The sequence below is a fragment of the Pyxicephalus adspersus genome, chromosome Z (genome assembly GCF_032062135.1).
Source record: "Pyxicephalus adspersus chromosome Z, UCB_Pads_2.0, whole genome shotgun sequence".
Lineage (NCBI taxonomy): Eukaryota > Metazoa > Chordata > Amphibia > Anura > Pyxicephalidae > Pyxicephalus > Pyxicephalus adspersus.
Window position 1 is genome coordinate 62754156 of NC_092871.1, and position 26859 is coordinate 62781014.

At 38.2% G+C, this 26859-nt stretch overlaps 1 protein-coding gene across 5 annotated transcripts in view; it reads right to left on the reverse strand.

Moving 5' to 3' along the window:
• The window catches only part of PHYHD1 (phytanoyl-CoA dioxygenase domain containing 1), a 64651-nt gene extending 40727 nt beyond the window's left edge, over positions 1–23924 (reverse strand). Inside the window, exon 1 of one of the 5 annotated variants that reach the window (XM_072431752.1) lies at positions 23833–23924. In XM_072431752.1, the coding sequence (XP_072287853.1) occupies positions 23833–23865 (33 nt within the window). In that variant the 5' untranslated portion in view covers positions 23866–23924. Of the gene's footprint in view, positions 1–2787; positions 2806–5007; positions 5152–9437; positions 9568–16964; positions 17074–23832 lie in introns of those variants that run through there. The other 4 variants (XM_072431750.1, XM_072431751.1, XM_072431749.1 and 1 more) reach the window with 4 other exon arrangements.
• Positions 23925–26859: the final 2935 nt, after the last annotated feature.

Consider the following 26859-nt stretch of genomic DNA (forward strand, 5'->3'; position numbering starts at 1 on the left):
ACCTAGTTTCAATATACATGAAACTAGGTATGGACTAGTTTATTATATTATATAATATATCTAATATAATTATACATATGAGAGACACTTGCACCATTGAGGGACATTAATTCTTTGAGGTGGTATATTGGTATGTAAATCAATCTTTATATTTTCTTGGTCCAAATATATGAAAGTGGGATGCTTTATGTAATTAGAGACCCTTGTGGCCAAACTTTGTTAATGTTATTAAGATGTTCAATGCTTAGACTACAGTCTCAACCCCAACACTTTTTGCCCCTGTGGGCTTCCTCAGGGGATGGGAGACCTTTAAAAATTAAGCAACATAGTGTATTAGCGTCAATTAATACATAACCAGCTTAACATTTCAGCATATATATACACTGTAGGTAGAGGTGACTTACTTAATACTTTGTGGATATGAGCATCAAAGAAGGCAGGCAGTATATTTCTAAGTGGTCATGGTAGGCGTTCCAATGATAATGATCAACACAGTAATAAAGAAGTTCTAGCAATAGAAAGGAATAATATAAAGGAAATGCAAAAAATCAAATCAAAATATAATTACCATTTCAAATTTGCATTTTCTTTATATTATTCCTACCTTGTACCACTTAAAAATATAATGCCTGCCTTCTTTGATGCTCATATCCACAATGTATAAACCTCCTGAGCACTAACCCTGAGTGTGACTCGGGGTAGAAAAAAGATGCTGGAAGCGGTAACCCTGAGTCATACTCACGGTAGGTAAACCTATGGGAAATATTAATAAATAAAGTGATTACCTGATCCACCAGCGTCCTCCTTCGGGATCCTTGCTTTTTTCTTCCTCCGGCTGGCGTTCTTTGCACCCGATGTGTAACCGGGTACTTCCCAGTGACGTTGGTGTGTACAGACGTTCCGTTTGGGGCAGGGCGGGAAATTCAAATCTATTTATTGCATTCAATACAAGATAACTGTAGTAAATGCAACACAGTGAATTTATATGTGTAAAAGCAGTACATTGTTTTTCATGAAAATTTATTTTACAGTATAATATAATAGTATGTGTATAATATTTATTTATTTATTTTATTTTAAAATTAAAAAAAATATATATATATATATTTATTTAATTTATTGTTTTGACATGATTTTCTGTTTCAAACTTTATTATACTCTTACTAATATATTATACTGTAAAATATATTTCCATGCAAAACAAAGTACCGCTTTTAGACATAAAAAAATGGACAGAAATAAACTGCTCAGGAGGTTAAGTAAGTCACCTTTACCTAGAGTGTATATATATATACGCCGAAATCTTAAGCTGGTTTTATATTAATTGGCGCTAATACACTATATTGCTACAATTTTAAGGTCTCCCATTCCCTGAGGAAACCCACTGGGGTGAAATGTGTCGGGGTTGAAACAAACAAACAAGGTTTGGCCACAAGGGTCTCCAATGATATGTAAGAAGCCCTACTCCTTGTATCTACCGTATTTTTCGGACCATAAGACGCACCAGTTTTTTAGAGAAGGGAAATAAAGAAAAAAAAAAGATTCTGAAACAAATAGAGTCCTAAAATATTTTATGTGCATTAAAAACCAACATCACAGTCATAAACACATGTAATAAACCCTGTAAAGTAAACAGCAGCGTTTAGAACCATTATTAACAAGGGAACACTCTCAGCATGATTGGCTGACAGTCATGTTGGGAGAATGCTCCCAGCATGACTTTGTCAGCCAATCATGCTGAGAGTGGGAGGACACCAGGAGCAAGATACAGGAGACACAGTCACTCCGGCCGCGCTGGAGACAGGAGAAAAGGCAGAGGGGGGACGGGACAGCAGCTGGGAAGGATATATTTTGATACATTTGGACCATAAGACGCAAGGACTTTTTCCCCCCACTTCTGGGGGGAAAAAAGTGCGTCTTATGGTCCGAAAAATACGGTATATTGAAGCCAATTCCTTGCAGGAATCATATGTCTTCTGACATTTCGGTTTTGTGTATTATTTGTATAATTATTCTTGATTTGGTTTATAATAAAGGATTTTAAAGATTTTAAATACTAGCTTGCCACTAAAAAACATTCTTTTCACTCTCCCTCTACATGTACATGCTCTAATGGCTGGTCAACCACTAAAGTGGTATTAAAAATTTTTCCCTAGAGATATATGGTATAGATTTACCCTGAATAAATGAGTGAATGATTGGATGGCCAACGAATGAGGTGTGAATGTGACCACTGATTGCAAGACCCTGTGGGTATGATTTGGGCCTTTTGTATGGCCATTTTGTAAAGGTTACTGGACGTTTATACAGTCAATACGGTTGAGTTCAAAAAATGATTACCCAGGTTTTAGTGATTTGGAAATGGATCCATAACAATGGTGCACATGGGAAGGACGGGGTAAGGTTTGTATAACTGTGTTTCAAATATTAGGTGAAAACTGTTTTGGAGCCTGCAAAATTGAATCCAGGTAAATGTACTACATCTTTACCATGAAAACAAAAATTAAAGGGTTAATCGCTGGGCTGGTAAAACAGCAGAAAGAAATCCAACTTGCTTTGTTCTGCACCCAAATAAAATCAAAGTTGTCACAAGATCTCAAGTTTATGATCACCTCTTTTATGAAGGACAATTTTCACTCAATCTAAAGAAACAAGCTAGGAAGGTGGTACCTAAGTTTTGTTGTTAACACAATTTTATGGTTGTTCTAACCTAACTTGAATGGTTTCCTTTTTAGTACCCATCTCAGGGACAGAACACCGTGCTTATACTGCTTATAATTTACGTACCATCTTGACAGATGATGTTGTCCTTCATGGTTTATGAGTCAGGACAGCCTAGAATGATAGACACTGAGACAAGTAAGTGAACCTTATCTATGTCTCTTGTAATATCCTTCAACAACAATACTACATTCAGCTTCATTTAAGACACAGGACCACTTCTACATACACGGCTTATTTCAATATATGTATAGCTACATACAGTCTACAGTCTACTCAACCCATATACTTACATACATAACCTATCTATTCAACTTACCTTTTGTATATATGGAAAATTATATATACCTAGCCTGTACCTACCTTATATATACCAAGCCTATCTTACCACCCGGAAATATCTATACATCATTAAATAACCCTATATGGTATCATATTATGCTACACACTGATGACCTTACCTATAAAATCTCTATATACATGTCTTTGTGTTATATATGAATCTGTATCCACACAAATTTGTATGCATATGCTATTTTGTTCTAATTTGTGGACATTTAAAGCCTTTATCTATATATTTAAATGCTTTATCATAATGTATACTTCACTCCAAGGAATGAAGTATTAATCTCTTGTAACTTGTATTTTGTATATACAGTATATTACGCTGTCGGGTAACAAGACATTTTTTTTCATGTTCACCTTCTTTCTAGCCTAGAACGCAACTGTTCAGTCTAGCCAACCACCACCTCATGATTCTACAATAGGGAATGTTTTTTTGTGATGTAACACACTATTGTACTGATGTATGACACCAGACTGTCAAACTGCTTTTTGAAACAATACACAACTTAAAACAAGAGCCTGAAGCCCCTCTCTTTTCTCCTACTAACCTGTTTCTCATACATACACAAAGAGGAGCGACTTACATATATTCCAATCATCTTTTAAGGAAAATGGAAAGGAATCTGCCACATACCCCTGAAGAGGGAAATACATTCATCTTTAACAGTTTTTGTGCCCAATTATGAGGAAAGACTGACCTCCTGGATGAGCGACAACTACAGCTGAGGAGAGTGCGGTCAAACCAGACACACAGCGTGCTTATGGTAGGTTTTTTACCTTTTATGTCTGTTTTCACCTTACTCTCTTCCACCAGCTCGCTCACCTGAAATAGTAAGTTTTTACTTGAATTGTACTTCCTGCTATAAACTAACATTTTGTATAAATGTTGTATAAGACTGATGTACAGTGTGGTTATAAAGCCTCACTGGGAGTGAAAGTGATAATACATTCTTGCAGTCCAGATGCACGCCTTTATTTGGGTGTTGTTTGCTCCAGTTTTTGGATCGATCAGCCTATCTAGGAATAGGAGAGGGGCCTTGCTTTTTTGTGTTTAAAAAAAAAATTGGAAAAAAAAAAACCATAACAAAGGGTTATTTACCCTTTAATATAAAATAAAAATTGTAGTGATTGGCTATTTCAAGACCAGGATCCCCAGATGGAGTTTGCACATTAGGGACCCCTGGGGGCCACTTCCATGGCATTGAGCTTTAGGGTACTGCTAAATGTCTATGTGCTGTGGTGCCTCAAATATAAATTTGCCCACTCACCAAACTTTATGGCTGCTTTCAGACTGCCAGTGAGGTGGGGCTGCGGTTACCCATTCCTTGTGCCATGGAACCCTGCTTAGGGGAAGACTTAGTAACGCTCACTGTCACCTGGAGTCAAATGTGCAGATGCTGCTGTGCGAGGGAATGAGAGGCTGGCAGGGTGCCTGTTACACATAGCTGGAACAGAGGAATGTTGCTAACTGAAAATGTGTGAGCCAGAGGAAAACAGTTTTTTCCACAACCCCCAATTAAAATTTCATGCCCATCATATCATGCTACCCTGTCACCCATAGCTTTACCCTTATTCTCTATGAACCCCAATTTCTCTGTAACATCTCTCAATAGATGGAGCTTTTATTGACACATGTGTGAGAACAAACAAATGTGACTATTGTTCTAAATTTTTTAGGTGGTGCATGAGTTTTTAACAGTAAAATAAATAACAGAATTACATAAAAACAACCCAGGGACTTCCTACCTTACAAATTAATCAAAAAAATGTGTACATTTTGTGCAGTATAGAAACAGTCAAATCTTAGGAAACAATTGTAACTATTATGAGTTCTTAGGTATAAAAAAGATTTATGATGTCTGATAAACAATGGTCTGTTGGTCACAAACATAAAGCAGAAGTAAACCCAAAATTCATCCAAAACAATAAAAACACATCTACCTTCAATCCTTCAGGGAAGTCGATTCGTCGGGAGGTTTCTTTCATCGGGTCCTGCGTCATCCCAGTATCCTTCTTTGGCCCAGTGTAGAGGGAGCTCCAGAAGAACACAAATCCCCCTTCACCCAGCATGTCACTAATGCAATGGGGAATTAAGGGGGGTCAATCATATTGGTGATTATGCCATGTATTATGTACTATGTGTAATAGTTTGACTCGTTCTGAATACAATTTAGTAAAAAAAAAAACCTCTTTCTGCTTCTTTCTTTATTTTTGGCTGATGGGATTGCTGGCAGAAAAACTGTTTTCCAAGTCAGTTTCTCTATGGAACACACCTGCATAAGATGAAAAGCAGTCAGCAAGAGGGCCTTAAGCACCAGTTGCAAATCCCATGTTGGGAATAGGGGTCTCAAGAGTGGTCTAATCTTGATTGCTGCTATCAGGAATTGTTGTATTAGAACATTCTGTATCCATCTTCTTGCTGTTAATATTGACAGGGCAAACACTTTTATAGTACTGTAACTAAGGCCCTTATCCATGGCTGACTGTAGGAATTCCTGAGCAGGGGAAGAATCTATTGGTGAAAATCCTACTTCCTGTGCCATTTCTATAAATTGTTTCCATATTCTAAAATACGTCCTGTTAGTTGTTGGCTTACATGCATTTAGGAGTGTCTAAGCAACCCTTGATGATACTCCTTCTGCTAGGTACCTGTTCCTTTCAATAGAAAAGTGGTTAGTCTCCAATGAAAAGGCCCAGGTTTGTTCCAGATTCCCTGCATCACTAAATCTTCTTGATTCTGCAGGAGCCAAAGAGACGCTGCCAACATCTGGTTCAAAAACTGTGGCCTTTTTGGCCAATGTGGAAGAATTACTATGACCAGATTTGCTTCCCTTCTGAGTTTTAAGAGGACCTTCAGAATCAACAGTATTGGCAGGAACACTGATGGAAAAAGCATCCTGAGTCAATGCCTGTTTGCAATGAAGTACCCCATTTCCAAAAGATCGGTTGAATGTATTTGACTACTCTGGTGGTTTATTAACCAACCGAATTGTACGAGAGTAGTTAGCACTTGTTTCCTGTTTTCCACAAGCTGATCTTTGGAGTTCGCCAGAACAAGAATATCGTCCAGATAATGGTACAGACATGCCCTGAAGTCTCAAAAAAGCGATTACTGCCGCTAGAATCTTGAAGAGGGTTCCTGGGGCTGTTGACAGACCAAAAGGTAGACATGTAAACTGGAAATGCTGATCTTGAGTAGTGAATCGGAGGTATCTAGTGTCCTGAAATGATTGTAATGTGTAGGTATGCATCTTCTAAATCGATCAAAATCATCCATATGGCTGGATGAGAACTGCCAAAATTGCAAAGGTTTGATAAGGAAGGATCTGACCTGTAGAAAAGTGTTCAGGTTTCTGATCTAAGACTGCGTAAAAAGTTTCCTGATACTTTCTGAACCAGAAAAAGCCTGGAAAAAAATCCTTACCCTTGTTCTTCCACAGGTACTGGTATTACTGGCTGTGATCTGACAAGCTCCTGAACGTAAGAAAGAAGAATTTGACGTTTTGATTTTTCTACTGGAAGGATTGGATAAAGTGAGGTTGCGGGGAATCTCAAGCACATTCGATTTGGTACCCCAAGGATACTGCCAATACTACCCAGGTGTCCGGAATTTTGTTCTTCCATACTTTGTCAAATTTCAGAAGACTGGCCCCTACCTCCAGATCCAGGGCAGAGCCACCTTCAGAACTGTTTGTTGGTTGACTTGGTTGTCTGAGGGATCTGGGATTTTGATGGTCTCTGAAATGCTGCTTGGGTTCCCCTTCATTGTTGACGAAAAGTTTCACGGGACCCTTCATCCTCTTAACTCACAAAAGTTATCTCGGGAAGCTCAATTGGATTTAACAAACTGTCACTCCCTGGATACCATCTTCTAAAGGTTTACCAAAAAGAACATTTCTTTCAAAAGGAATAGAACATAGTGTCTGTTTTAATACAGAATCTACTATCCAATGCCTTAGCCAAAGGGATCTCCTTGCTGTTACAGAAAACCCCATTATTTTAGCTAACAGCTTCACTAAATGGATTGATGCTTCCGCCAAACAATTTGCAGTTATCTTCATCTGATCCAAACGAAGATTAGCAGTGGACATCCCTTCCCCGCTTTCCAGCGCGTTTCTCGACATCTGGAACCAAGACAATAAAGCTCTTGATATTAAGGTGAGAGTAACTTCAGGACCACTAGCCAAAGCAGCTGCTGAGTAAATTCTCTTGAGGTCTCCCTCCAATCAAACCCTAAATGCAACCAAGGTATCCATTGGCAGGACCATGTCTCTCGCTAATCGTTGAAGAGCTGCATCCACAACTGGGTGTGAAACCCAAAAGGTAATACATTTAAGGAGAAAATATCATATTTTCTTTGGTGGGGAAGGGAAAATCTCCTCCCAGTGGATAGCCTCTCCAATGGAGTTAATGAATGTGTTGACAGTCAAAAGAAAAAGAGCTTTCTTCCTCTACTTCTGAAACAGAAATCTCTGAATGCTGCAGAGGATCCCACTGTTTTTTTGGCTCATCCTGTGAGTTGGAACTGGAGCCTGCAGTCAGTTTTTTTTTAAACTTTCCACAATGGCCTGATCAATATTTTTCATTTAATTTCATTCCATTTCCTTGAACTCCATTTCCTTATTCCAACAAGCTTCTTGAATGGGAAAAAGACCCCAGTTTCCCGGGAGAAACTTTCTTCTCTTGTACCAAGTCTATATATATATATATATATATACCAGTAAAAAAAGCAGCATGAAAAAATAGGTGAAAAGAAAATAACTATTGTTTACCTCTGCCGTGAAAAAAATGCTTGGGAGGCAGCTGGGGAAGTATCAGGAGCTAATATGAGAAAGGTTTATAAAATGTGAGCTCTGTGCTCACAAAACTCCATCCTATCCTATGTCATAGAGAAAAAAAAATCACCATCTAAAAAAAAGTCCAGATCCTCCAAACAGGTGTAAAGATCTCTAAATATTATATATATATATATATATATAAATATATATTTTTAAAATAAATATTAAACCACAAAATATACATATCAATTGAATAAAATGCTATATATACACACAATTACTCATGCGCCATCATGCAGTAATTGGAAAATTGCAGGTTCCAGATTATTTAAATTATGGCGCCACCGGAAGTTAGACACCTGTAATGCCCATCGCGCATGCGGAGCCAGGCTAGCAAAATTCAGGCTGCCCAACTTCTGTGGTGACCCACACACGCACAGTAAAGGGAAATCGGGGAAAAAACGCCATATTGGATTCTGGCATCTCTGCCCATACCTCCCAGTCGTGCGCCGAGCCTCGTGCATGGGCCGTATGCCTGAATGAACGCTGGGACCCAAAAACACCGCATGGAGCAGTGACAGCTTCCTATTAGGACCCTAAGGCCTCTGTACCTGAATGAGAAGCATCCCCCATGGATAGGTAAACAGCCCTGGAGCAAGAATTAGAAAAGAACCGGGAGTAAAGGAAGTTGGGGAGTTTTTAACTGGATAGGTGGGTCCTGGGATGGGTCAAATGGGTGGAGTTGACCCATAGGTGCGCTGGTGGGAGGAGTGCTAGAAAAGGGAGTTAATCCCTCTATGGAGAGGTGGAATTCCATTTTTGACAAGATTTACTATCTCAGGTATCCCTATGAATAGAATTCCCCCACCTCCAGTTTGGGACAAATTTGTTTTGTTGTCACCAGCACAAAATAGGGGGATAATTGTTTTTTTTTTTTTTTTTTTTTTTAGCAAGGCTGCACACAGCAATGAATACCTGATAGGAGTCTTGATACTTCCTTATTCACTCCAGCACTAAAATAAAAACTTTTGGCATATAATTTAATCACAAAGAGTCTTTTGTTGTGTAGGTAGGCAACATATAGGAAGGTCTCATAATAGGTTCACTTTCTTGTTATCAATGACACTTAAAAGCAGGGATACTGTCATTTTTGAAACCAAATTAATGGTTGCATTTGATTGAAAAAAAGATATACTATACTGGTCCTTTTTTGCAATACTGACCTATTTTTAGCAATGAATATGATGATGTTATATAATTTATATATTTTTTATAGTTATTAGGATAAATTATATTTTTGGTAAGGTTTAATTATTAAGTCTGACATCCAAAATTATTTCCTAGCCTGTCAAAATACACATTAGTTTGTTAACATTAAATTGACATTCCAAGGGACGAATCATCAAAAACCAGAGACTACTTCTGCTGACAGCTTATTACTATGAATTAAGTAAGCAACTGCTATAAAAACTGAAAACATTCAGGCTGTGCAGAACTAAAACTCCCAGCATGTCCTGCTAGGTAGCAATTAAAATGAAGGATGTGATCAGGTGATTAAAGGGTACAGGTAGATAAATGTATATTTTTGCTCACCTTCTGGACCTGTTCATCTGTCACCAGAGCCATATTGAGTTGTGTAAAGCTGCCTATGACCTCCTGACCAAGGGAGGAAGGGAGAAAACAGCAGATGATCCAGGGAGATAAACAAGTACAAGAGGCCCTGCATTCCTTTTTGGCCATGTGACTGCAGTCAGCTGACCAAAAGACAAAGACATTGAGCAAAAAAATCAATTCGCTCGTATTTGTAAAACAAATACCTAAAGTGTCATACTGGTTTGAATCCAGCCAAGGAAATATGTGATTTATTTTACTGTTCAGGTGTAATAAAATGCATTATGAACATCATTTAGGATAAAACTGAATATTTGAACTGAAATGAGTTTAATTTAACAAGTGTTTCCACAAAACAGGCCTTGTTCATATGAGCAGGACATACCTTTGTTAAAATGCTGTCTGTTAAAATAGATGTAATGGAGACTAAATTTGATATACTGTATTTTAGCACCATGTTGTCCTTGGTTGCAGACCTTTTAGTGGACTACAGAATGATGCCCCACATGAGATGTACTATCTCTCTGTAACATTCACACTAACTCTTCCTTTAATCCCCACACTAATCATTTCTGTAACCCCAACCCTAACTCTCTCTTTAATCCCTACACTTATTTTTCCTGTAACTCTTACACAATCCCTCCCTGTAATTCTAACACTAACCCTTTTCTGTAAAAGCCTATAAAAAAAGAAATAAAAAACCTAACCCTAACAGTAACCCTAGCTGCAATTAAAACAGTAATCCTTTCTGTAACTTAAATATTTAAACCCTAATATAACACCCCCATCCCTGTAGCTCTCACACAAACTCCTCCTACACCTTAACAATAACACTTTCTGTAACATTAGCCTGCTCGGTACCCTCACGGTAACTCTCCCCTATAGCCCTCACACTAATTCTTCCTGTAACTTTAACACTAATATAAAAATCACACATTTTCCAGACAAAGCTATATGCAAAGTCTATGTTCTCTGAAAACCTGACAGCTTCTGTGCTAAATATACACCTGGATGGGCCTCCTCTGCTAGTACAGACAACAGCATCCCTATACTTTTTGCAAACAAGGATTGTGAGAACTACCTGTGATGCTTTTTTTTTTTTTTATAAACTTTATTTATAGACACAGAAAAGACAATGTACAAAATAATAACCAAAATATCATCAGAACAGTACTAAGCCAGAGTAAGAGAGAACAAACAATACCAGGCTCAAGATTAGTGTTACAAAGATCGGGCCGTAAAAAAAAACAAAAAAAAAAAAACATCAGCAGTATACAAAAATCATAGCAAGTATCAACAGGGCGACATAGTACAGTGGTATAACATCGTGTGTGCCCGTTCCTTGTTGTATAAGAATTAAACAGATTAACAAAATTACGTCATGTCTGACTGTGTCCTCCATTTTCTAAAATTTTCCTTTTGCCAAACAATACTCAAAATTAAAAAAAAAAGAAAAAAAAAAAGAAAAAAGAACACAGGTTCATAAACCATTGAACCAAAATAAAAACAGCCAAAACTCGGGGTGGGAAGGGAGGAAGGGAAAGTTTTCTGTTCCGGTAAAACTATCATCCTATTTCTTTCTTTTTTTTTTTTCTATTTCCATGTCACCTCTATGTCATAGTATGTCTTGTCACTCGAGGCATAAAGTGGATCCCATTTAACGGCTTATCACACTACCCATAGGGGTCCCGATCTTATAGGAAATGTAAATTGTGCCACGTAGAATAGCGATACCGGTGCAAGACTTGGCACAATTCAGCTGGCTCCAAGGAATATTCCATATAAGCATACCATTTATCAAAAAATTTTGTCACAGCTTTGTCATCTGCATCTGCTACCTCTAACAAATCCCTACGGTATAATATATCCATTGAAGATTCTATCAGTTTCAACCGGGGTGGATCTGCTTGAATCCACTGTAGCATTATTGCCCTACGGGAAGCCAGTAAACACAAGGATATCCAGTCTTTTGTCCCCCTAGCCAGTTTGCATACCTGTACATTCCAGTTCCCAAACACACATAGAAGAGGTTCCATTATCAACTGTAGGTTCGTTACTTTCTTAATATAGGATAGGACCTCGGTCCACAACATTTGGATTGTGGTTTACTAATGTAAAAGTGCTACAAAGTGCCAAAGATGGACCAATGCTTTTTCCAATTCTGTGTTGGAGTAATAGGAGGTATCGTTGATCCAATCCATGACATGGCGACTAGTGCAGGCTAGATTATAAAGCCTGATGTTAGGGAAATTAACGCCCCCTTCCAACACTGGGAGTTGTAATTTAGTTAACTTTATCCGAGGCCTCTTTCCCAGCCATAAAAATCTGGAAAAGAACTCATTTTGAGCTTTTATGTCAGCATGCTTCAATAGAAGTGGTATGGTTTGTAGCGGATACAATAAACGTGGAAAAAATACCATCTTGACAAGGTGGCATTGCCCCATGAATGACAATGGCAGCCTCTCCCACATTCTTAGTTCGTTTTGTATTTTTTGAAATATTGGCGGGTAGTTGAGTTTATATAAAGACGTGGGGGACCTGCCTATATGTATCCCCAAATATTTAATATTGTCTTTGACAACCGGTAAAGGTGAGGTTGATATCCACCGCCTGTCTCTGATATTAGTCAGGGGAAGTATCTCACTCTTTGAGAAATTGATTTTCAAGCCTGCTACTTCTCCAAAGAGGGTTAATATATGTTGAATAGTATTTATATCTGCTGTGGGGTTGGAAGTGAACAGTAAAATATCATCTGCGAAAAATGCAGCCCTTATTTCTGTATCATGCATTGTTATCCCGTGAAGGGAGGTTGTGTTTTCTTTATAACGTAACAGGGGTTCGATTGCCAAATAAACAATAGTGGCAAGAGAGGGCAGCCTTGCCTTGTGCCTCGGCCCAGTGGTATGGTATGGGATAGGAAGCCCGGTGTATTTATCCGAGCTTGGGGATCAGAATACATGGCTTCTAATAAATCATAGAAAGGTTATTATCTTATACCAATTCTATTAAGCACTTTGAACAACCATGGGATGTGCATGTTATCAAACGCTTTTTCAGCATAAATACTTATTATAGCCAGGTCTAATTGTGGGTGACATTTAGCATATTCCAGAACTGAAAGCACCCTACGTATGTTGGTAACTGCTGATCTCCCTTTGACAAATCCTACCTGCGAAGTTGAAATAATACTCGGTAGTTAACGCGCCAGTCTGTCAGCCAAGATTTTGGAAAGTAGTTTAGCTTCCAAGTTTATTAGTGAAATTGGTCGATAGGACGCTGGCTGTTGGGGATCTTTGCCAGGTTTTGGCAGAACTTTAATATAAGCCCCTTTGCCTGAGGGGAGGTATGTTCCTGTGTGCCACATTGTTTTATAGACATTGCCTAAATCCTCTGCAATATCTTCCTGAAGTATTTTATAATATTCCGCTGTCAGCCCATCAGGACCAGGGGCCTTACCATTTACTAGAGAGGAGATGGCTCCTTGCAATTCCTTTTCTGTAATGTCAGCGTTAGGGGACTCTACCTGCTCGTCAGTTGGAGTGGGTACCTGCACACCATCGAAACAAGCGGTTTCTGCACCAGGTTGTATCTCCTGATTCTTGTAAAGATCCCTATAAAACATTTCCAGAATCCTATTGATACCTTTGGGATCGTTCTCAAGGTTCCCCATTCCATCGTACATAGTTGTAATATAGGTTTGGCTACAGTAGGGGCGGGTGAGCTTCACTAGTAATTTCCCTGCCTTATTGCCAAATTTATGAAGGCGCAGATCCATATATTGCCTTTGAAACAATTCTTGTTTTTCCGCCCAGGTATCAAATACAGCTTTGGCTGTCAGCCAAGATTGCTTATGGACAGGAGATGGGTTGGCAAGGAAAGCATCATGTGCATTGCGTAAAGCTTGTAAGGCTTCCATATAGGCTGTCCTTGTTTTCTTTTTTTTTTAGAGGCCACGTATGAAATAATCCTGCCTCTCATGTATGCCTTCCCCGCTTCCCAGAACAAAATAGGATTACCTTTATGAACCGAATTTGTGTCCGTGTAGGTATGCCACGCAGATTTCAATTCCGCCTGAAAGGCCGAATCCCCGCCCAGATAGGAGGGACATTTCCACAATCAGGAGGCCCCTTTAGGTTGGACCTCCCTTAAAGTCACTGCAATAGGGGCATGGTCTGACAGAGCAATGGTTAAAATTTTCGGTTTATCTACTAACGTTAAGAGGGATTTTGAGCAGAATAAGTAATCAATTCTGGACTGGGAAGCGTGGACATGGGAGAAAAACGTGTATTGTTTTTCAGTAGGAAAGCAGTATCTCCAGTAATCATGTAAGCGGGCAGAACGGGCAAAAGCAGACAGTAGAGAAGTTGGTTGAAAAGGGGGTGTGCCACCACCAGTGGCTTGCCCCAGAGTTCTATCTTCATTCACATACATAACAGTGTTGAAATCCCCCCCAACAACTTTATGAACTATGGGTTCTCGGAGAAGCCAATTAGTAATTTCCTGAAAAAACAGGTTAGTAGGGGAATTTGGAGCATAAATATTATATATTTGCCACATTATATATATATTGCCACAGGGGGATCTCTGGGTTCAGGCTTGTGACCAACTGACCATTGTTCAATCAGATGTTCAAATTTAGTTTAGCACTTGAAATGGAAAAATACTTTCTCACTCCATCTAATTTGCATCTTAACAGAAGTATCTATGGGAAGCCACTGTGGGAGAGGTTTAAACATCCTGTACATTCCATTGTGTCCCTTTTATGTGTCTAAAGTGTTAATAAGGATCAAAGGGAATGGTCACCAGGAGAGATGTAAAGAGGTTCCCAGGATATCAGGGTCATAAATTGTTTCACTCAGGATTTCTAAATAGTCACGTATCACTTCAAACCTTTAAATATTTTTCTGTACCTCCTACTTTACATTATATAAATACCACCATTTTTTTGAATAAATCACAACAATATCCACCTTTGAGTGTTCTCACACATGTGTCTGTAAAAGCTCCATCCATAGCAAGAAGTCTCTGTTCCTTTAAGAGGGAAATACATTCATCTTTAACAGTTTTGGTGCCCTGTTATGAGGAAAGACTGAACTCCTGGATGAGCGAAAACTACGGCTGAGGAGAGTGGGGTCAAACCAGACACGCAGCCCGCTTATAGTAAGCTTTTTATCTGTCTGTTTTTACCTTGCTCTCTTCCACCAGCTCCCTCACCTGAGATAGTAAGTTTTTTACTTGAACTTTACTTCTTGCTATAAACTAACATGTTGTATGAGACTGATGTACAGTGTGGTTATAAAGCCACACTGGGAGTGAAAATGATAACACATTCTTGCAGTCCAGATGCGGCCCTATATGTGGGTGTTGTTTGCTGAAGTTTTTGGATCGATCAGGCTATCTAGGAATGGATATTGTATGTGAGAACATCACTAGGTCGATGTCTAGGAGGTGGTCTGGTTGATAAAGAGACTGTATTCCATCAGTAGCATCACTCACCTGTGTGAGGTTTAGGTGACTTCCCACAGAAAGACTGCAGAGTTTAGGTTTGACTGGCAGGGATCTGACTGTAAAAGACCCAGTTGACCCTTGCCCCCAGCACTTGTCAAAACCCCCCTATTCTCTGAATGGAAAGCCAGTGGGCAGTGCCGCACAAAATGGTCTTGTTATGAATGCTCTATCTTCATTGTAATTACTAACAAGGGATTTTTTAATTTTTAATTCATAGATAAATATAATCATAAATTCAGCTGTTTATAAATATCAGATTGTGTAATAGAAGGTTTTAATACCGTTGTAACTATTGTATCAGTGATAGGAGTTAAAAAACTGGCTCTGAGGAATCTGGAAAGATTCACATACATGGAAGGAAATTTATCAAGGCAGGACAAGAAAGCCTCCTGACGGAGCGGTCTGGACCAAGTCAGCTATTTGGGATCAAGGGGAACAGGGGAGGGACCTGTTCAACCAGTCACCTAGTGTACTAGGGAAATTGGCCTACCCTAGCAGGGATAACTTGGGATCCACAGAAATAACTCAGTGTTTGCCAGTATGGGAAACATTTATCATCTAAAAGGAGGTCAAAATATGGCAAACCCTGCCATTAGACCCCGAGGGAAATGATGATAAATAAGATTGGGGAGCGGGTAATCAGATATTTGGGTGACTGGGATTGGTGGAATGGAAGGAAATATGCTATCAAGGGAACGTTGGAACCAAAAGTTTGGGAGGAGTTGTGGGAAAAGTGCTGAGGTAAAATGATGGATAAATGAAAGATGATAAAATCTTTACTTTAGAATCTCATTATATGGAAACTAGGAGTAAAACATAAAAACAAAAAGCAACTGATATAGGAGACGAAGAAAGTGAGGGAGATCAAGATGATTTCTTGACAAGGCTGGGGGCTCTTCAAGCAGCCCAACATTTGCTGGAATATAATCCTAATCCATTTATGAGACAGGCACAAAAATGTCCACCTTTAAGTAAAGTTAATACAACTCCTGATAATCTGAAAGAATCACAGGGGAATGTAGAGCCTTTAAAGAACCTTTCTAAACTTTCAAAAGCAGGTAAATATCACTGGGGAACAATTTTAAACAAATTTTTTGTTGACTTCAATTTTTAAGCTTATTTTCTTCTATCACATCAGATTTTTTCTCTACCGCTTATAATAATGCGACTACTGTAGCGTAGATCTGTATAGGCTATTCATTTACATGCAAGACAGTATGGTCAGAGGTTGTGCGCTGCTCTACGTAGTGAATAAGCAAAATTTATTTTTCTCCTGACACACGTATTTCCTTTTATTTTTAGATCATGTCTGGCTCTGCTTTTTTTCGTTGTAAGTGCCTAAACAGCCCTGATTCATTTTAATATATCTGTGGCAGTTTCACCATTCCCAGTCGAGGGGCGAACATTAGCACATTTGTAGAGCAAGCCAATTTGGCATATTTCAAAGTTAAACTTGATCAAGAAAAGTCTTAGGCCCCTCATAAGGTGTGCAGTGTGTCAAGGGTTCACTGATGTGGACAAAGGGAACATATGATAAGATGCCAGGAGATCATTTCAGTTACTTTTGTTTAGTGAAAACTTCAGGATATAACAAGAAAAATAAATGTATCATAGAATATCATATATATATATATATATATATATATATATATATATAATTTTTATATTATATATAATATATTTTTTATAATTAATATGTATTTTTTTAAATAAATAATAAACCACAAAATATACATATCAATTGAATAAAATGCTATATGTACACACAATTACTCATGCAACATCATGCAGTAAGCAGAACAGGCAGGACATGGAAAATAGCAAATTCTGTATTTAAATATGGCGCCACGGAAAGTTAGACACCTGTAATGCCCATCGCGCATGCGCCGGAGCCAGGCTAGCAAAAATCAGGCTGCCAACTTCCTGTGGTGCCCGGCGCACGCACAGTAAAGAGAAATCGTGAAAAAACGCCATATTGGATTCTGGCATCTCTGCCCATACCTCCCAGTCTTGCGCTGATCCTCGTGCATGCGCCATAGGTCTGGATGAACGCTGGGACCCAGAGACACCGCATGGAGCAGTGACAGCTTCCTTTTAGGACCCTAAGGCCTCTGTACCTGAATAAGAAGGATCCCCCATGGATAGGTAAACAGCCCCGGAGCAAGGATCAGAAAAGAACAGGGAATGAGGGGGCGTGGCCGGAAGCTGACTGAGATGGACGTCTTCTGCTAGGGCTGCAGAGAGAGAGCATCCTTCAGGGACTATACCGACAAGAAGGAGGCAAACACAACAACAATTTTCTCCCTCTCAGCTTCTCCTGCACTCAAGGCAGAGATGGGAAAAAGGAGAAACACTAAACTGCCTAGGAAACTTACAGATTTTTATCTTTCCTCTGAGCTCCAGCAGGATCAAGATGGAGCCAGAAGGCTGACCTCACGTGCACATGCAGCTTCATCTACAATCCTTTCTGATTCCAACAGAGTTATGCAATCTCCTAGGAAGGAAACAATCCTTGATGAAACCTCTCAATCTTCTTCAACAGGCACTAGCCCTGTAAAATCAAAGCAGAAGCTTTCCTCCAATGATGATACACAAGGTAGGAAAATCTCTAATAAATTTGCTGCAATAGAAGAGTCTTCCTTAGACCCAATAAATTCCTTCCCTACTTCTGATCAGCCTATATCATATACTACCCTCAGGCAAATGCTAGTGTCCCTGCGAAGCTCTCTTCATAGTGAATTTTTTTCACTGTTTCAACAGCTTAAAGGGGAGTTGCATCATATTGGGGACAGAATTGATCATATTGAAAACAAGATGGGCGAATATGCCTCTGCTCACATTGATTTAGTTGATTCCCATAATGAAACTTTTGAAAACATGCAACAAGTTCAATTGAAACATGCTGATCTGGAAGACAGATCTCGCAGGAACAATATTAAGTTCAGAAGCATTGCTGAAAACATTTCAGCAACATGTCAGAGTTGACAGCATACCTTCAAAACTTGTTCACTGCAATAATTCCCAATGCTGCTTCTTATGAGCTTATTATAAAAAGAGTGCACACAATTCCCAAACCATCCTATTTTCCAGATAAGAGTCCTAGGGATGTTCTGGCATGTATCCACTGCCACCACAATAAAAAACAGCTTATGGCGTATTCCAGGAGAAATACTACCTTACCCGATCCGTTTGCTCATATTTCCATGTTTGCTGATTTATCGCAAGCAACCATTTTGGCAAGGAAAAATTTTATTCCAATCACACAAGCACTTAGGAACCATCAAATCCCATATAAATGGGGCTTCCCAGTCAAGCTACTGATCACAAAGAATGGATCTCTCCATGTTGTTAAGTTGCCCCAGGCGGGTAGTGATCTGCTGAAACTTTGGGATATACATATACTAAAAGACAAAAATGCTGTTTCAAGTTCAACTAGTGCCTCCAATAATATTACTACTAAATGGAGAACAAAATCCAAGGAAAATTTTTTTTCCTATACATGTCTATTTTGTAAATTGGATCGGGGGACCCTGTTTTCTTTGCAGTTTGAATTGTTTGTCTCCTACACCACTTTTGTATCGACCACCCTGAAGGCTCAGTGTTCACCTCTATGCCTCCATGTTTACAAGGTGCAATATGCTACTGCAGTTTGAAACCTTTTGGATTCATATATTCTGTTTGTTCTGGTTATCTTTCCTCCCTTTTACTTTTTTGTGCCTTTTACTTGGTATTTTTTTTTTTTTCCTCTTTGAGGTTTCACAGGCTAACCTTACAAAAACTTTGCAAGGCACTGCAATGTGCTATTTACCACAGAATGCAAACCTTTTCCAACAATGGTTCTCAACATTCTATCCATGAATGTTAAAGGACTTAACAGCCCTTTTAAACATAGAGCATTATGGGATGACGCTGGCAAATTGAAATGTGACATAATTTGCCTACAAGAAACACATTTTAATGTAGAAAATACTCCACAATTTTCCAATAACAAATTTCCTCATATCTTCCACTCAAGATATAGTCAAAAAAAAGGGGAGTTTTAATCGCTGTCAGTGCAAATATATTATTTTCTTTAATCCATACGGAATCGGATCAACAAGGCAGATATATCATTTTAGTGGCCTCAATCATGTTCTACGAACAATTTTGAATATCTATGCTCCCAACGATCGGCCAATCGCTTTCATTAAAAAATTTTTTAAAAAAGCAAAAAAACTACAACAAGGATCTTTACCTATATGCGGAGACTTTAACTGTATCCTGAACTTGGACCTTGATACATCCAACAAGAAAGTTAAATCAAGACCTACCTTAGCACAATTTCTCTTACAAGAAGACTTACATGATGCCTGAAGATGCCCACATTCTTCTGAACAAGACCACTTTTTATTCTAAACCACACCAATCCTATTCGCAAATTGTTTTATTTTTATTAGATAAATGGTCTCCTCAAATGGTTAAAAGTGCTGTCATCCACAACATTACATGGGCTGACCATGCTCCTGTAGTATTGTCCATACAGGAAGAACTAGAGACAAATCCAACTCGGCTCTGGAGAAATAATACCTCTCCTTTCGCAAACCCGGAGACCAGCAAATATATCCTAACTCGTCTTAAAGAGTTCTTTGATATCAATAACACTCCTACAATAGATCCTACGATTTTGCGGTGATCCCATAAAGCCTATATTAGAGGTATTTTTTTACAAATAGCATCTAGGGAGAAAAAGAAAAGAACCAAACAATTAGATTTGCTATTGGGAAAAATTAAGTCATTAGAACTATTACACAAGTCAAATTACTGCTTCAATCTCGGAAGAACTTTTCAAATGTAGAACTGAATTAAGACTCTTGTTGATTTCCAAAGAGGAAAAATTGTATAGAAAATAAAAATCTAGACACTTTAGTCAAGCCAACAAATCTGGTAAGCTATTAGCTAACCAATTAAAATCTAAAGCGGCCAAAAACAGAATAGCACAGGTTCTCCACCCCCTTACTAAATCTAGGTCGTCCAACCCACAAGACATTGCGAATGCATTTAAAGATTACTATTTTTCATTGTATAATTTGAAGGACAACCCTAATACTTTACAACCTACAAATCTACACATAGAAGAATTTTTAAAATCATGTAAACTACCCACTTTGTCATCACAACAACTTAAGGATCTTAACCAACCTTTTTTGTTTTCTCAAGAGATTGAGTCAGTAATTTCTTCTCTATCTTTGAATAAATCGCCAGGAATAGACCGTTTCCTCTCTGAATATTACAAAACCTATAAACAGATATTGTCCCCCTATCTGGTAAAAATTTATACCAAGCTATGCAAAAGGGTACTTTCCCTAAAGAGATGTTAAAAGCGGTCATAATTACAATTCCTCCCAGAAAAGGACCCATCTCTAGTTCAAAACTATAGGCCAATCTCATTATTAAATAATGATGTCAAAATCTAATCCAAAATTATTGCACAAGGACTTCTTAATATAACACCTCTACTTATTAACAAAAATCAAATTGGGTTTGTAAAAGGTAGACAGGCTCCAGATGGGACTCGACATATGTTAAATTTAATCCAATATTGTGAACCATATTGTGATCATAACCTCCAATCTACCTTTATTACTTTAGACGCTGAAAAAGCGTTTGACCGCTTACATTGGTCCTATGTCCAGAAAACACTCTCTGCTTTTGGATTCAATGGCCCTGATTTAAAAAAGCTCTCCAAGGCTGGAGAGAATACACTTTCACCAGTGAAGCTGGGTGATTATTATTATTATTATTCAACAGGATTTATATAGCGCCAACATATTACGCAGTGCTGTACATTAAATAGGGTGATCCAACAAACCTGGGATGGATCTGACCCAGGATTCAAAGCATTTGCTAAGAAATAGCAAATGACAATGAATATATCCATTCCAGGTTTGCTGGATCACACAGCTTCACTGATGAAAGTGTATTCTCTCCAGCCTTGGAGAGCTTTAGTAAATCAGGCCCAATGGGTCAATTCTATCTGCCATTATGGCACTATATACCACACCAGTGCTTTCACCAGAATTTTCAGTCACCAACAGAACAAGACAGGGATACCCGTTATCCCCAATCCTCTTCTCTTTAGCGATAGAACCTTTGGCTCAGAAAATCAAGCAAATCAGCAAATCAATATAAAGGGGCTGACTATTAATAAAATATCCCATGTCATTGGATTGTTCGCAGATGATATTAGTCTAACACTTACCAACCCAATGGAATCCATTGAAGCACTACTGCAAACTATCTCAGAATTTAGTATTATTAGTTATTATAGATAAACTTGTCAAAATGCAACATTTTAAATATTGGGATCCCTCTAAAGACACAAAAGACTATAGCAGAAAAATTCTCTTTTACTCAGGTTCGGAATTCTCTCCCTTATCTGGGAATAAAACTATCGTACCCCAGCGTTGACACCTACAAATACAATTTTTCACCCCTACTTAAAACAATACAAGATAAACTAAAAATGTTAAAATTTTATATTTATTTAGAACTTTACCTATTGTTCTCCCTACACAATTTTTCATAACTATTCAAAACTCATTGAATTACTTTATTTGGAATTACAAAAGGCCTAGGAATAGCTAGTCATTTTCTTATACATCAGAGAAAGGTAGGGGGTGTGGGACTACTGTTGATCCAAGATTATTACTTCGCTTCTCTATTAGATCAGCTGGAGAAATGCCTTTTTCTTAACACCCAAACAAGATGGCTAAATATAGAAACTTCCATAATAAATGGAGATAATTACTTGGCTTATTATTAATCAAGTTATCTGATTCCTTAGAGGACTCACTTCCTCTTCAAACCCCTATTAGATCATACGAATATCTAATTAATATTTTGAATGTATTATCATGGGTGAATAAAGGATATAATTATATGCATAACCTCCCTACCTTTTCTTCTTTAGTGGATAAATATAAATTATGGCAAATCCAACATTTGTTAAAAGTACCATCCAAATTCTGGCATCGTTGTCAAGGTACTATATCCCATAAGCGGGGTATCGCTATTTATTATAACCTTTTACAAACCAAAGACAAATGGCAGAGACTCCCAATTTTTTCTATATGGGAGAAAGACCTGCAGTGTACAATCACTTTACCTAAATGGAAAGCTGTCATTATTTCTATGATCTCCTTTCTTGTGTGCTTATCCCACTGGGAGTGTTACCAAAAAAACGATTTTAAGATGGTACAGAACCCCTTATAGATTGGCAAAATTTACCCCTAACTACTCTCCATTATGTTGGCGAGGGTGTGGGGACATTGGTACATATATGCATATGTTCTGGGAATGTACCAAAATTCACTAATTTTGGTTAGAAATTTCCAATTTGTTACAGAAAATTATCGGTAGCACCTTCAATATTTCCCCTGAACTCGCGATACTAAATATAGGAAAAGATAATTTCCCTAGCTCTCACAGGGTGGTAATTTCTCATATTTTATTTCGCTGCAAGGCTAACAATAGTGAGTAAATGGAACCAAAACATTACCCTTTCAGTTTTAGAAGTGATAGAGAGAGTCAACCAACAGTACTGTAATGAAAAGCCTTTACATATAGTAATTCAACTTCTAAAAAGTTTTATTATCAATGGCGCATATGGTCCACTATTTCTAATGTGGTTGGATGAAGTCCTATAACCCACCCTATATTGCTTAAATACATATTCTTACTTTAATGTGAAACTCAAATTAATTATTTGATATACAATGTTTCCGACTGTGAACCTCTTTTGGTTGTCGTTACCTTTTTTTTCTTTCTTACATTTTGTTTACCATGTTATCTTTTGTATGTTTTAGTATTTTATTTGAATTTATTGTACTGTTTTATTGTTACTGTTATTGTACTGTATTGTACTGAAAAAAACAGGGAGTAAAGGACGTTGGGGAGTTTTTAACTGGATAGGTGGGTCCTGGGATGGGTCAAATGGGTGGAGTTGACCCATAGGTGCGCTGGCGGGGGGAGTGCCAGAAAAGGGACTTAATCTCTCTATGAAGAGGTGGAATTCCATTTTTGACAAGATTCACTATTCACTATCTCAGGAATGAAAAGAATTCCCCCACCTTCAGTTTCTGCAACACCTTCCAAGTTTGGGACAAATTTGTTTTGTTGTCACCAGCAGTGACCAAAAAATAGCAATCACAAAATAGGGGGATAATTGTGTTTGTTTTTTTTTTTTTTGCAAGGCTGCAGACAGCAATAAATACCTGATATAAGTGTTGATATTTCCTTATTCACTTCAGCACTAAAATAAAACATTTTGGCATACAATTTAATCACAAAGAGTCTTTTGTTGTGTAGGTAGGTAACATATAAGAAGGTCTCATAATAGGTTCACTTTTTTGTTATCACTGACACTTAAAAGCAGGGGTACTGTCATTTTTGAAACCAAATTAATGGTTGCATTTGATTGAAAAAAAGATATACTATAATGGTCCTTTTTTTGCAATACTGACCCTTTTTTAGCAATGAGTATGATTATGTTATATAATTTATATTTTATTATAGTTATTAGGATAAATTATATTTTGGTATGGTTTAATTATTAAGACTGACATTCAAAAGGATTTCCTTGCCTGTCTCAAAACACATTACTTTGTTAACATTAAATTGACATTCCAAGGGACAAATCTTCCAAAACCAGAGACTACTAGTCCTGACAGCCTATTACTATGTATTAAGTAAGCAACTGCTATAAAAACTGAAAACATTCAGGCTGTGCAGAACTAAAACTCCCAGCATGCCCTGCTAGGTAGCAATTAAAATTAAGGATGTGATCAGGTGATTAAAGGGTACATGTAGATAAATATATATTTTTGCTCACCTTCTGGACCTGTTCATCTGTCACCAGAGCCATATTGAGATGTGTAAAGCTGCCTAAGACCTCCTGACCAAGGGAGGAAGGGAGAAAACAGCAGATGATCCAGGGAGATTATCAAAGAGGCCCTGCATTCCTTTTTGGCCATGTGACTGCAATCAGCTGACCAAAAGACATTGAGCAAAAAAATGCATTCGCTGGTATTTGTAAAAAAATACCTAAAGTGTCATGCTGGTTTGAATTCAGCCAAGGAAATGTGTGATTTATTTTACTGTTCAGGTGTAATAAAAATGCATTATGAACATCATTTAGGATAAAACTGAATATTTGAACTGAAATGGGTTTAATTTAACAAGCAAACAAAACAGGCCAAACAAAAATGCTGTCTGTTAAAACAGATGTAATGGAGACTATTTTTGATATACTGTATTCTAGCACCAGGTTGTCCTTGGTTGCAGACCTCTTAGTGGACTACAGAATGATGCCCTACTTGAGATGTACTATCTCTCTGTAACATTCACACTAAAGCTGCGTACACACTTGCAATTTTTGTCGTTGGAAAGGATCTTTCACGATCCTTTCCAACGACAAGGGGCTGCAAGATGCATGAACGATGCTGTACATACAGCACCGTTCATGCTCTATGGAGAGGGGAGGGGGGAGAGCGACGGAGCGGCACCCTGCTGCGTGCTCTCCCCTTCCCTTTCATTACGATCGGCTGTCGTCCATCGTCCGTGGATTCCGGCAGGTCGGTCGTCCGGACGATGGACGACACCGACTGTACACACGGAAGATTTTCGCCCGATAATTGGCCGATGCCGATTATCGGGCGATAAAAATCTGCCGTGTGTACGTAGCTTAAGCCTATTTGGCATATTTCAAAGTTAAACTTGATCAAGATAAGTCGTAGGCCCCTCATAAGGTGTGCAAACAGTGTGTCAAGAGTTTACTGATGTGGACAAAGGGAACATATGATAAGATGCCATTTTTTTTACCTATGGTATAGCAAGAGCCAGGAGATCATTTCAGTGACTGTTACTTTTGTATAGTGAAAACTTCAGGATATAACAAGAAAAATAAATGTATCATAAAGTATCCTAGTCTACCATCGGCTATACACACAGTGGCTCATTCAGATGAAGTCCCAGTGCTGGTTTTCGTTACACTACTCTCTCTTGCAGAGCATGAGAGGGTATTTCCATGCAAAAAGGGTTACATTTTCTTTGCATGGAAATTTATTTTATATTGTAGGCTATAATTCTTAGGCATAACTCACCAAAATATGTCCAATATTTATATATTAATTAATAAACTTTAAATAAAAAAACACAAAAATCTGTTAAAAAAATATAGTGAAACAAAAAATATAACTGTACAGTTATATTATAATTATATATTTATTATATGAAGACTTCTTTGTATTGGACCTAATACAGCTATTTTGTATTGAATCCAATACAAAAGTATTTTAATTTCCTGCCGCTCCTCACGCCCACACCAATTCATGCACCGATGTCACCGGGAAACCCTGTAGATCGTCTCTGCAGTTCCCGGCTGGAGATCGGAGGAGGACTGTCCCCAGGACCTGTGGGGACCATCAGGATGCCGGAAAGAGACAATGGAACAAGGTAAGTGTTTTGTAAATGTTTTAAGCGACCCGGAGTATGATTACCGCTTTTTGCAGGTAAAATACACCCCGAGTCACACTTGGGATTATCACTAGGGGGGTTAAAGGGGGAATTGGGAATTCCAATCTATAACTCAACTGAATAGTGATTATTCATCGATAGCTCAAAAACGAGCTTAAAGTGTGTCCTCCTGCACAATGGCAATATATTTTGGCCAGTCTCAATTGGCCATTCAGTTTCTCCTTGTGAGGAATATGCAGACATAAAGAAAATCATTGAGTTGTTGCAATATTACCAACACAATTGAGTCATCTGTGTTGACCTTAAAATGGTATGCTTCCTTCTAGGTCAGTAACGTGGATACACCAAGTATCCCTGTTATCTATGCATGTGGGACAGCAGAGCTCGTGAGAGGAATTGGGTGGAAAGGAATTGGCCTCCAATATCTGCCCCAAAACCAGGTGATCCAAACATTCTGCATGAGCCACTTGTTGATAGAAAGAATAATAAATGCCTATGCCTATGCACATGAAACTGGGTCTGATGAAGCAGTTTGTTAAAGCTTGCCAACTAAAGGAGACTATTTCAAAAACCTAACTTTGGAACTTTCTAGCCTGTCATTTGAAAAAATAAAGGTCGGTGTGTTTGATGGTCCACAGATTTGGCAGCTCATCAAAATTGAACATTTCATCAGGACAGTGTCAGAAGTCGTAAAGAATGCTTGGTTATCATTGTCCAGAAACTCTTGGAGAGCTACAAAATGCTTGGTTGCAATAAAAGCATCAAGGTGCATTTTCTGCAAAACCATCTTTCTAACTTCCAAGAAAACCTTGATGCAGTCAGTGATGAGCAAATTGAACAATTCCACCAAGATTTGAAGGTCATAGAAGGACGGTATCAGGGTAGATGGGATGTACATATGATGGCTGACTATTGTTGGAGCATCCGGCGGGATTGTCCTAACACTAAACACTCCAGGAAAAGCAACAATAAATTATTTGTATGAACAAAAAAAATTAAATAAACAATACATTCAACTTAATATTTCATTATTTTTTCACTGTATGTTAAATTTGTATGTTTTTTGACAAAAATAGAGGGTACCCTGTATCGTAAAAACTGGATGTGTTAGCGAAAAATAGGGGTCATTTGTGGGTTCACCACCCAAAAATTAGTAAAAAACAGGTGTAAGATCTAACTCAACAAAAAATGCGTTCCCCAGTGTATTTGATGGACAGGCAAATACTGGGGAACATGTGCAAGAGGTAATACAAGAGACATCTCCCGTCCGAAGTGCAGGGTAACCTGAATAATCTGAAGTGCTCTCACCCACAGCACCTTCAGAAGAAATCCCACCTGGTTACTGTGAGTCTAGACTTACTGGCAAAGAACAGAAATTTGCTTC